The sequence below is a fragment of the Crinia signifera genome, chromosome 19, assembly GCF_055691185.1.
Source record: "Crinia signifera chromosome 19, ASM5569118v1, whole genome shotgun sequence".
NCBI lineage: Eukaryota > Metazoa > Chordata > Amphibia > Anura > Myobatrachidae > Crinia > Crinia signifera.
In genome coordinates this window covers 114,540,026-114,553,467 of record NC_139226.1, presented here as the reverse complement: position 1 = coordinate 114,553,467, position 13,442 = coordinate 114,540,026, and the positions used below count along the sequence as shown (strand labels likewise).

The 13,442-nt window shown below is 44.1% G+C and overlaps 1 protein-coding gene across 3 annotated transcripts in view; it reads left to right on the top strand.

Annotated features, from left to right (window-relative positions):
• LOC146042913 (indolethylamine N-methyltransferase-like) overlaps positions 1–13,428 on the top strand; it is a 66,510-nt gene extending 53,082 nt beyond the window's left edge. For all 3 annotated transcript variants that reach the window (XM_083163195.1, XM_083163196.1, XM_083163197.1), the window contains exon 4: positions 12,951–13,428. In XM_083163195.1, coding sequence (XP_083019321.1) covers positions 12,951–13,380 — 430 coding nt within the window. In that variant the 3' untranslated portion in view covers positions 13,381–13,428. The remainder of the gene's footprint in view (positions 1–12,950) is intronic.
• The last annotated feature ends 14 nt before the right edge of the window (positions 13,429–13,442 follow it).

Below are 13,442 nucleotides of genomic sequence, written 5' to 3'. Positions count from 1 at the left end.
CATGGCATACCTCCGATTCATCACAGGTTTCTTGCTTTTTACCTGTAGTTGTCTTAACACCCAAAGGGCCCACCTCTTCTCCAACGGAGTTGTGGCCCTGCTATCAGTAATACACTCCTCTAGGAGTTCGTATTCACCTATATTGATACTTTCAGATTCAGGGGAGATGTATCGAGTATGGATTGTATGGTCAACAGCCATTAGGTCGACACCACAAGGTTAACATACTGCAAGGTCAACATGGGACACGGTCGACAGGTCATTAGGTCGACACAAGCATTAGGTCCACATGGTCTATGTCCAGTGGTCTCCAACCTTTTTTGGGTCGGGAGCTACTCGCGACAAAATAAACCGCCCGAAGAGCTACTAAAGTAAAAAAAAATTAAAAATCTGCATAATATCCCAAAAAATGCCCTTTACACATAATGCCACAAACTGTAATGCCCCAAAACATACCTCCCAACACTGGAGGCAGAGGAGAAGAGTCATCTGCGCGTGCCGAAGGCACGCGCCAAAAATTAGAAGGTTCAGCTACTACCGTGGAACTCCTGCGAGGCTACATCCCCCATTTTTTCCGCTATGGGGGCATAGTCAGCTCTCTAAGAGCTGTAGCCACATGGGGTGCGGCCATGGAAAATGGGGGTGTGATACACATATGCCCTCAATAGTGCAGTGCCAGATACACATGACCACAATAGTGCAGTCCGTGATACCCATTATAAATATGCCCCGCACCGTGATGCTCCATTATACAAATGCCCTGCACCGTGATGCTCCATTATACAAATGCCACACCGTGATGCTCCATTATGCATATGCCACAATGTGAAGCTCCATTATACAAATGCCCCACAGCGTGATGCACCATTATACATATGCCACACCGTGATACTCCATTATACATATGCCACACACCGTGATACTCCATTATACATATGCCACACACCGTGATGCACCATTATACATATGCCACACCATGATACTCCATTATACATATGCCCCACACCGTGATGCACCATTATACATATGCCACACTGTGATACTCCATTATACATATGCCCCACACCTTGATGCTCATTAAACATGTGCCACACAAATGATGCCCATTACACATATTGCACACAATGTCCCACAGTAAGGCTTCTAATAAAATGTAAATTACCTGCTTGCTGTCAGGGGTTCATTTTTGTTGCCAGGGGTTAATGCTCATTGACAACGGGGTCACTGCTTGCCCCCTCCACTATGCCCGTCTTCACATGGGCATAATAACTCTTCTCCCCCTGTCGTGGAATGGCGACTCAGCGGTCGCATCACCCCCCCCCCCCCCCTCCCGGAGCAGGTGAGCATTGGGAGGCTCCAGTCCCCCCCTGTTATGGAGCAGTGCCGTACCTAGCAATGGCCCTGCCACCACCACCACCACCAGTTGCCTGTCCGGGGCAAAGTACACACCCCCCCCCTGGCCCAGGGCACGGAACAGGCAGAGCAGCTCCTAGGTCTCCCGCAGCACGTGCTGGCTCAGGCTTCACTTGGTGTGCTGGTTGTTGGAGGAGAAGGCTCTGACGGTGGACTGCGCCCTCCGGCTGAAGCTGAAGGACGGGAATGCGGGGCGCCGTGCAAAGTCTCCCCCGGTGTGCAGCAGTGCGCGGCGGATTGTGCGGTCCCCCCCGGAGCAGGTGGGCGGCGGGGCGCTCTGGCACACCATGCTAGAAGTCATATTTGACTTCTAGCATATGACTGGGAACACAGCGCTGCAGCGTTACCCGGAAGTGCCGGGAGCGCTTAGCGCGGTGCTCCCTGTCAGACGCTAGAGGTCAAATATGACTTCTAGCGCCTGCTGTCTCCTCTGGTCCCCGTAACAGGGAGGACTACAGCGGGGGTGACGGCGGCTGTAGCGGGGCAAGGCGGCGGCTATAGCGGCGGCTATAGCGCCGCAACCCAGTGGCAACAGCGGGCGGGCGGACCGGGCAGGCAGCAGTGGTCGAGCCACCCGTTTCGCTCAGGCGAGCTACCGGTAGCTCGCGAGCGACGGGTTGGCGACCACTGGTCTATGTCGACAGTCAAAAGGTCGACATGTCGACCTAGACCCATGTCGACCTAGTCATGGCGACCTAATGACTGTCGATCATCTTTAGGTTGACCAACCGACCGTATCTCAATGTATCAAACCTTGTAGAGAGATAAAGTACGTACCAACCATTTTTCAAACAAACACAGCCTGTGAAATGTCAGTTGAAAGATGATTGGCTGATAGTTTATCTCTCTCCTCTTTATGTACAGTATTATTACTGTTTTTATTTGCAGTAAGTGTTTATTACATTTTTACATAGTAAACATATGAGCAGGCAGCACAGGGGGATACAATAACAGATATTGGACTAATACAAATCAGACATATGGTAATAACCAGAAGATTAGTGTCAGTATCGCTCATAAAACAGTCGACCTGTCAAACATACAGCAGATCCTGCCTAAACCTACAAACAAAGAAGAGAAAGGAAAAGCATGAAAGAGAAAAGCAAAGGAAGAGGAAATGGGGACAAGAGGGAGGTAGAAGAAAGAAGTATTGTGTGGTATTCCGACTTTCCATTGTAAACCAACCGGGAGAAGATTCTCCTCATAACATCAGTGAAACAAATACATTTTTTCAGACAATTGGACCTAATATTGATATCTCATTACATGTGCAATAAATATGTCAGGGAAGGCTTAAATTCAAGACAGGAAAACAAAGTAGCTGTAAATCCCTGTTGGCTTTCAGGTGTCACCCATATTTCTTCAATTGACATATACATGTCTATCATAGTGAACCACTCCTTCACCGTGGAGAGGCAATAGTACGACAATGAACAGTGATCACAGCTTTAGCAGCACTATTGAGGAATTTTGAAAGGGATTTTTTATAGTATGTTATAAGAGAGATGGCAACTACCGTAAATTATGAAGCCAGAAAGCAGGCTCAGAAGGAACCTCAGTTCCCACAATCAACTTAGCTATGGGAATTACTTCATCCCAAAATTGGTTAAGTAAGAGACAGTCCCACCAGAAATGGATTTGGGAACTTGTTAAGGTGTTGCATCGCCAACTTGTATTAAGTACACCAGGAAACATGTCAAGGGGCATCTAAAGCTAAAGCCTCCATGCGTAGAATGAAAATAAGTGGCGAGAGAGGACAACCCTGTCCTGTGCCATTCCTAATTAAAACTGGTCAATATAGGGCTCCATGAATTTTGATCCTCACTGTAGGGGAGCTGTAGGGTGCAAGAATGTGGCACCTAGACGTAAATGTCTCAAAATCCCTTTAATGAAGTCTCAGCTAATCCTATCAAATGCCTTCTCGGTATCAGTAGACAGGACTACTGTTGGGTCATGGCCTAACAAAGCTAGATGTATCAAATCAATGATTTTAGTTGTTTTGTCCTGGGCTTCTCTCCCAGGAACAAATCCCACCTGGTCTGAATTAATAATATTGGGGAGCAACAGCTTTAACCTGTTTGCTATAAGTTTGGCAAACAGTTTGATGTCAGTGTTAAGGAAGGACATTGGGCATTAACTGGCACATTGTGTTGGGTTTTCACCCACTTTAGGTATGACCGTGCTGAAGGCCTCTAATGCATGGGGCGAAAACCCACAATCATCAGAAATTACATTGAAAGCCGACAGCATTATGGGCAAAAGAGAGTCTTTAAAGGATTTGTAGTATGAAATAGTGAAATCATCGGGGTCCGGACTCTATATAGAAGGCGTCTCTTTAACCCCTTCCCGACATTTGACGTACATTTACGTCATGGTCGGGAAGCACTTCCCGACACATGGCGTAAATGTACGTCATGGATTTAAACTGTCACCGCGTCTATAGACGCGGTGACAGTTTCAACATGTCTGCTGTCCCTGACAGCAGACATGTCCGTGCATGCCCAGGGGGGGCTGCGATGCCGCCCCCCCGTCGGCGATCGCTGTGATTGGCTGTTCAGTGTGAACAGCCAATTACAGCGTTTTCCTGTGTCACCGGCGAATAACGTTCGCCGGTGACACGGGATCGGAGGTGATTGGTGCTGTAAAGTACAGCACCAATCACCGCGGGGTGTAAGGGTGACACTGGTGTCACCCCACCTCACCCCGCCCGCCCCCAAAGGCCGTGATTGGTTCGTCGGACCGACGGACCAATCACAGCCAAGGAGGGGGATTTAAACTAACGGTGACTGCACTGCAGACGCCATTCCGGTCTGGAATAGCGTGCAGTGCGGTCACCGTACCCCCCTGCCGCCATACTGACCAGAACCTTGCTCCATACTTGCTCCATACTTACCTGATCGCTGCTTCATCACTGCTTCCTGGATCCTGTTGCTACTTGTGCCTTCCTGTGAAATTGTGCTGCTGCAGTGTACTAGCTAGATAGATAGAGAGATAGAGAGATAGAGAGATAGATAGAGAGATAGAGAGATAGAGAGAGATAGAGAGAGATAGAGAGAGATAGAGAGAGAGATAGTGTCAGAGAGTGCTGATCGCTGCTTCATCACTGCTTCCTGGATCCTGTTGCTACTTGTGCCTTCCTGTGAAATTGTGCTGCTGCAGTGTACTAGCTAGATAGAGAGATAGATAGAGAGAGATAGAGAGAGATAGAGAGAGATAGAGAGAGAGATAGTGTCAGAGAGTGCTATATTTTGTGCTGCTGCAGTGTGATATAGTTATAGATAGAGAGAGAGAGATAGAGAGAGAGAGATAGATAGAGAGGCCTAGTGACAGAGTGCTATATTTTGTGCTGCTGCAGTGTGATAGTTATAGAGAGATAGAGAGAGAGAGAGAGAGAGAGATAGTGACAGATTGTGCTATATATTTTTTATATAACTGACTGCTGCCCCCTCCTTTTGTGCTGATCAGTATAAATTAACTGATCAGCAACTTTTTGGGGGCGCAGGTTTTTTTTTATATATAGATATACCTGTCAGTGCTGCTGCTGCAGTGTCATAGAGTGATAGATAGTGAGAGATAGAGAGATAGAGAGAGATAGTGACAGAGAGTGATAGAGAGTGCTAAATTTTGTGTCTGCTGCCCCCGCCTTTTGTGCTGATCACTATATCTGAGGTGATCAGCAACTTTTTTGGGGGTACAGAGGTTTTTTTTTTTTTATATATACCTGTCAGTTGCACCAAAGGTTGTGCACCTGCTGCACCTCACTGGTAATCAGTGTCGCATCACTGATCACCTTTTTTTTTTGTGTGTGTGCTGTGGGGTCTTTTTTTAATTTTTTTTTTACACACACTGTGATTTTGTGGGTGTCCTGTGGCCGCTGTGCGCTGATCAGTGACGTACATCACTGATCATCTTTTTCGGCACAGGGTTGATCTATTTTTTTTTTTTTTTGATCAAATTCCTGTTGCCTTTGAGCGCTGTTCAGTGACAGACGTTACTGACCAACATCTGTGCTCAATTTTTGGCGCAGGACCTTTTTTTTTTTTTTTTTTTAACCCCTTCAATTTTTTATTTTTAACCCCTTCATTTTTTTTTTTTTTTATTGGTATAAAGTATTTTTTTTTTCTGCACCACATACACACTACACACTACATACCCCCCGGATTGAAATAAAGTTTGTACCCCCCCCTACACTATACACGTGTTGAAACATTTCACTACCAGTAACACAAAAATAAAAATGGCATCCCAAATGTCCTCCCAGTCATCCAGGAGAATGTATTCAGTGGAGGAGGCATATGCCATGCTTGCTTCTGACTCTGACACAGCCAGTGATGCAAGCGGGGAATTTGAAGGATTCGCCTTAAGCTCCTCTTCCTCCTCTGCTGATGAGGGACCCCCTCAAAGACGCCCCCGTAGAGCAGCTGAGACCCCCCCCCCAATAATTGATCTCGTATGGACCCCACCACCAGACAATTTTGAGCCCCAGGTTCCTGAGTTTTTGGCCATGCCAGGAATCCAATTTGATTCCACAGGTCTCAGAGAAATTGACTTTTTCAAATTATTTTTCTCTGATGATTTTATAAATTTAATGGTGGACCAAACTAATTTATATGCCCAGCAGTTTATTGCTCAAAACCCCACGTCATCATTTGCTAGGTGGACCCCTGTAGATGCAGTAGAGATGATGACGTTTTGGGGTCTGGTGTTTCATATGGGCATAGTAAAAAAGCCAGAAATTAGGCAATATTGGAGTACAGATGTTCTGTACAGTACTCCATTTTACCGTATGGCCATGACCCGGACTCGATTTGAGACAATTCTTAAATTTATACATTACACCGATAATGCACAGTGCCCACCCAGAGATGATCCCACCTTTGACCGGCTATTCAAAGTCAGGCCGGTCATTGATCATTTCAGTGCCAAATTTGAAGAGGTGTACATCCCTGAAAAATTTATTTGTATCGACGAGTCCCTTATACATTTTAAAGGAAGGGTTAAATTCCGCCAGTACCTTCCCAGTAAGAGGGCAAGGTATGGCATAAAAATGTATAAACTGTGTGAAAGCACCTCAGGGTACACCCACAGGTTTAGGGTTTATGAAGGGAAGGATTCAAGAATTGAACCGCCAGAATGCCCCCCCTCCCTCGTAGGTGTTAGTGGGAAAATTGTCTGGGATTTAGTGCACCCCTTCCTGGATAAAGGTTATCACCTCTATGTGGATAACTTTTACACCAGCATCCCCCTGTTTAAGGCCCTTGGTTCAAGAGGTACAGCAGCTTGCGGTACTGTGCGCAAGAACCAAAGAGGCCTCCCAAAAACGCACATTGCCCAAGTAATGAGAAGGGGTGAAAGCAGGGGAATATGCAACGAAAATATGTTGTTGGTCAAATATAAGGACAAGAGGGATGTCCTTATACTGACAACAATTCACGGAGACAGTACCACCTCCGTCCCTGTACGAGGTACCAGTACCCACACCTCAAAACCTAATTGTATCCTGGATTACAATAGGTACATGGGCGGAGTGGATCTTTCAGATCAGGTACTGAAGCCGTACAGTGCCCTGCGGAAAACAAAAATCTGGTACAAGAAGGTGGCCGTGTATATCATCCAGATGGCACTGTATAACGCTTACGTGCTATTCCGTTCTACCGGCCAGAGGGGGACATTTATGCACTTTCAAGAGGAAGTCATAAAGGGCCTAATATTTGGGAACCAGCAGGCAGAGGGCCCCAGTACTTCTAGTACTGGCCCCCGTATTGTACCAGGGCAGCATTTTCCTGATGAAATCCCCTCCACTGGAAAAAAGGGCAGGACACAAAAAAGGTGCAAAGTTTGCTATAAAAAGGGAATAAGAAAGCAAACTATTTTCCAGTGTGACACTTGCCCCGACAAACCCGGCCTATGTATAAAGGAGTGTTTTAAATTATACCACACATCTATGGAATATTAGGTTCATAATTTCACCGTGCTTCGGGGGTCTTGCTAATGCCACATAGCACCCACCATTCATTCCACCAGAATCTGAGCCGCAAAATCCAAAAATCACTCCTTCCCTTCTGAGTCCTGCCATGCACCCAACTGGTATTTTTTGGTCACATGTGAGGCATTGCCGTACTCGGGAGAAATTGGGGCACAGATTTTGGGGTGCTTTGTCTCCTTCATTCCTTGTGAAAATGAAAAATTTTGAGCCAGAACTGCATTTTTGTGTAAAAAAATGTAATTTTTCATGTTCACTGCCCACTTGTATCAAAATTGGTGAAACCCCTGGGGGTTTGAAATGTACACTATACCCCTAGATGAATTCCCTGAGGGGTGTAGTTTGCAAAATGGGGTCACTTGTGGGGGGGTTCCACTGTATTGGTGCTTTGGGGGTCTTGCTAATGCGACATAGCACCCACCATCATTCCACCAGAATTTGTGCTGCAAAATCCAAATATCACTCCTTCCCTTCTGAGTCCTGCCACTTTTTGGTCACACATGAGGCATTGCCGTACTCGGGAGAAATTGGGGCACAGATTTTGGGGTGCTTTGTCTCCTTCATTCCTTCTGAAAATGAAAAATTTTGAGCCAGAACTGCATTTTTGTGTAAAAAAATGTAATTTTTCATTTTCACTGCCCACTTGTATCAAAATTGGTGAAACCCCTGGGGGTTTGAAATGTACACTATACCCCTAGATGAATTCCCTGAGGGGTGTACTTTGCAAAATGGGGTGACTTGTGGGGGGGTTCCACTGTATTGGTGCAACATAGCACCCACCATTCATTCCACCAGAATCTGTGCTGCAAAATCCCAAAATCACTCCTTCCCTTCTGAGTCCTGCCATGCACCCAACTGGTATTTTTTGGTCACATGTGAGGCATTGCCGTACTCGGGAGAAATTGGGGCACAGATTTTGGGGTGCTTTTTCTCCTTCATACCTTCTGAAAATGAAAAATTTTGAGCCAGAACTGCATTTTTGTGTAAAAAATGTAATTTTTCTTTTTCACTGCCCACTTGTATCAAAATTGGTGAAACCCCTGGGGGTTTTAAATGTACACTATACCCCTAGATGAATTCCCTGAGGGGTGTAGTTTGCAAAATGGGGTCACTTGTGGGGAGGTTCTACTGTATTGGTGCTTGGGGGGTCTTGCTAATGCGACATAGCACCCACCAAAATTCCACCAGAATCTGAGCTGCAAAATCCAAAAATCACTCCTTCCCTTTTGAGTCCTGCCATGCACCCAACTGGTATTTTTTGGTCACATGTGAGGCATTGCCGTACTCGGGAGAAATTGGGGCACAGATTTTGGGGTGCTTTTTCTCCTTCATACCTTCTGAAAATGAAAAATTTTGAGCCAGAACTGCATTTTTGTGTAAAAAATGTAATTTTTCTTTTTCACTGCCCACTTGTATCAAAATTGGTGAAACCCCTGGGGGTTTTAAATGTACACTATACCCCTAGATGAATTCCCTGAGGGGTGTAGTTTGCAAAATGGGGTCACTTGTGGGGGGGTTCCACTGTATTGGTGCTTGGGGGGTCTTGCTAATGCAACATAGCACCCACCAAAATTCCACCAGAATCTGAGCTGCAAAATCCAAAAATCACTCCTTCCCTTCTGAGTCCTGCCATGCACCCAACTGGTATTTTTTGGTCACATGTGAGGCATTGCCGTACTCGGGAGAAATTGGGGCACAGATTTTGGGGTGCTTTGTCTCCTTCATACCTTCTGAAAATGAAAAATTTTGAGCCAGAACTGCATTTTTGTGTAAAAAAATGTAATTTTTCATTTTCACTGCCCACTTGTATCAAAATTGGTGAAACCCCTGGGGGTTTGAAATGTACACTATACCCCTAGATGAATTCCCTGAGGGGTGTACTTTGCAAAATGGGGTGACTTGTGGGGGGGTTCCACTGTATTGGTGCAACATAACACCCACCATTCATTCCACCAAAATCTGTGCTGCAAAATCCAAAAATCACTCCTTCCGTTCTGAGTCCTGCCATGCACCCAACTGGTATTTTTTGGTCACATGTGAGGCATTGCCGTACTCGGGAGAAATTGGGGCACAGATTTTGGGGTGCTTTTTCTCCTTCATACCTTCTGAAAATGAAAAATTTTGAGCCAGAACTGCATTTTTGTGTAAAAAAATTTAATTTTTCATTTTCACTGCCCACTTGTATCAAAATTGGTGAAACCCCTGGGGGTTTGAAATGTACACTATACCCCTAGATGAATTCCCTGAGGGGTGTAGTTTTCAAAATGGGGTGACTTGTGGGGGGGTTCCACTGTATTGGTGCTTGGGGGGTCTTGCTAATGCGACATAGCACCCACCAAAATTCCACCAGAATCTGAGCTGCAAAATCCAAAAATCACTCCTTCCGTTCTGAGTCCTGCCATGCACCCAACTGGTATTTTTTGGTCACATGTGAGGCATTGCCGTACTCGGGAGAAATTGGGGCACAGATTTTGGGGTGCTTTTTCTCCTTCATACCTTCTGAAAATGAAAAATTTCGAGCCAGAACTGCATTTTTGTGTAAAAAATGTAATTTTTCATTTTCACTGCCCACTTGTATCAAAATTGGTGAAACCCCTGGGGGTTTGAAATGTACACTATACCCCTAGATGAATTCCCTGAGGGGTGTAGTTTTCAAAATGGGGTGACTTGTGGGGGGGTTCCACTGTATTGGTGCTTGGGGGGTCTTGCTAATGCGACATAGCACCCACCAAAATTCCACCAGAATCTGAGCCGCAAAATCCAAAAATCACTCCTTCCGTTCTGAGTCCTGCCATGCACCCAACTGGTATTTTTTGGTCACATGTGAGGCATTTCCGTACTCGGGAGAAATTGGGGCACATATTTTGGGGTGCTTTTTCTCCTTCATACCTTCTGAAAATGAAAAATTTTGAGCCAGAACTGCATTTTTGTGTAAAAAAATGTAATTTTTCATTTTCACTGCCCACTTGTATCAAAATTGGTGAAACCCCTGGGGGTTTGAAATGTACACTATACCCCTAGATGAATTCCCTGAGGGGTGTAGTTTTCAAAATGGGGTGACTTGTGGGGGGGTTCCACTGTATTGGTGCTTGGGGGGTCTTGCTAATGCGACATAGCACCCACCAAAATTCCACCAGAATCTGAGCCGCAAAATCCAAAAATCACTCCTTCCGTTCTGAGTCCTGCCATGCACCCAACTGGTATTTTTTGGTCACATGTGAGGCATTTCCGTACTCGGGAGAAATTGGGGCACATATTTTGGGGTGCTTTTTCTCCTTCATACCTTCTGAAAATGAAAAATTTTGAGCCAGAACTGCATTTTTGTGTAAAAAAATGTAATTTTTCATTTTCACTGCCCACTTGTATCAAAATTGGTGAAACCCCTGGGGGTTTGAAATGTACACTATACCCCTAGATGAATTCCCTGAGGGGTGTACTTTGCAAAATGGGGTGACTTGTGGGGGGGTTCCACTGTATTGGTGCAACATAGCACCCACCATTCATTCCACCAGAATCTGTGCTGCAAAATCCCAAAATCACTCCTTCCCTTCTGAGTCCTGCCATGCACCCAACTGGTATTTTTTGGTCACATGTGAGGCATTGCCGTACTCGGGAGAAATTGGGGCACAGATTTTGGGGTGCTTTTTCTCCTTCATACCTTCTGAAAATGAAAAATTTTGAGCCAGAACTGCATTTTTGTGTAAAAAAATGTAATTTTTCATTTTCACTGCCCACTTGTATCAAAATTGGTGAAACCCCTGGGGGTTTGAAATGTACACTATACCCCTAGATGAATTCCCTGAGGGGTGTAGTTTGCAAAATGGGGTGACTTGTGGGGGGGTTCCACTGTATTGGTGCTTGGGGGGTCTTGCTAATGCGACATAGCACCCACCAAAATTCCACCAGAATCTGAGCTGCAAAATCCAAAAATCACTCCTTCCCTTCTGAGTCCTGCCATGCACCCAACTGGTATTTTTTGGTCACATGTGAGGCATTGCCGTACTCGGGAGAAATTGGGGCACAGATTTTGGGGTGCTTTGTCTCCTTCATACCTTCTGAAAATGACAAATTTGGAGCCAGAACTGCATTTTTGTGTAAAAAAAATAATTTTTCATTTTCACTGCCCAGTTGTACCACAATTGGTGAAACCCCTGGGGGTTTGAAATGTACACTATACCCCTAGATGAATTCCCTGAGGGGTGTAGTTTGCAAAATGGGGTCACTTGTGGGGGGGTTCCTAACTTTTAGCATCTTATGGTGCCTTGAAACCTACATGGTGCCTAAAAAATAATCTCATAAAAAGGAGGCTCCAAAATCAAGTAGGTGCTCCTTCTATTATGAAGCCTGTGGTTTGGTCACCGTGCACACTAGGGCCACATATAGGATATTTATGAAAACAAAAGAATTGGGGGAATCAATTTTTAGTCACATTTCTCTAGTAAAATGTACTGTGTTCCTTATAAAAATGTATTAAAATTGCAAATCTGCAAAAAAAAAGAAATTTTGAAATTTCACCTACACTTTGTTTTAATTCCTGTGAAACACCTAAAGGGTTAACAAACTTCCAAAATGCTGTTTTGAATACTGTGAGGGGTGCAGTTTTTGAAATGGCATCATTTATGGGGGTGTCTCACATACAAGTCCCTCAAAGTCACATCAGAACTGAACTGGTCCCTAAAAAAATCAGTGTTTGAAATTTTCTTGAAAATTTGAGAATTTGATATTCATATTGTAAGCCTCCTAGTGTCCCAAAAAATTAAAATGAAGTTGAAATAATGATGTCAACATAAAGTAGACATATGGTCTATGTTAGTTATTCACTATTTTGAGTGGTAAGATTATTTGTCTCACAAGCAGAAAATTTAACATTTTGCAAATCGCTAAATTTTCCATTTTTTCACGATATTTTGGTATTTTTCACAAAAAAACACAGACTGTATCGACCCAAATTTACCACTAATTTGAAGTACAATGTGTCACGAAAAAACAATCTCAAAACCACTGGGATAAGTAAAAGCAAAAAAAAGTTATCCCCACTTAAGTGAGACATGTCAGATTTGAAAAAAAGGGCTCTGTCAGGAACGCAAAAACTGGCTCTGTCAGGAAGGGGTTAAGGGCCTGTTCCAATTCTGGAAGGGGGAATGGGAAATCCTATCATCATCCGACAGCCTTGGAAGTCCTGAATCACAGAGATCTTTATCCAGCAGATCACTGGTAGCCAGTGAGGCATCATGAGACCCAGGGTCATTAATGTTTTATTTTTAATATTATTCTATTCGCACAAGCTATTATCAGTCATTTCGCTATATTTTTACTATTTACTACATTTGTTTTGCACATAGTTAATTAATTGTTTAGCTATTAAGGTTCTTCTCCCCTGGCTCTCAGTGCCATCTCCGAAAAAGATTTCTATAAAATATAATATGGGATTGACCGCACCCACTCATTATAGCAGTTGTTCTTTTTGCGTGTCCCTGTTAATATATTCTGTTTAATATGACTTAGAATATAATACATAATAATAACAACATTATGTTATGTGTTTCTTTTACAGGGAAAATTATGAAGAAAAAGCCAAGAAGCTCCGCAGTAAGGTGAAACAGGTCCTGAAATGTGATGCATTGAAAACTAACCCATACGATCCTATTGTCCTGCCTCCCGCTGATTGTCTCCTCACCTGCCTCTGCCTTGAAGCCCCCTGTAAGGACGTGGAGTCATTTTGTAACGTTCTGAAAAATTTTCGAAAATTGATTAAACCTGGGGGACACTTATTAGTCTTTAGTATGCTAAATGCCACCTTCTACTATGTTGGTAACAAACGGTTTACTTGTTTGAATTTATCAAAAGATAACCTGGAGATGGCTTTTATAAAGGCTGGTTATGAAATAAAGAAACTGGTAGTTACTCCTCGGAAAGATATGTCAACCATAGAGTTTTTTGACCATGACAGTCAGTATTTTGTCCATGCCTGTAAACCAAAGTAATGGGGAACTGGTTAGAATTCAATTTGGAAATAAACTTAAAAATCTAAATAGTTTGCATTGTC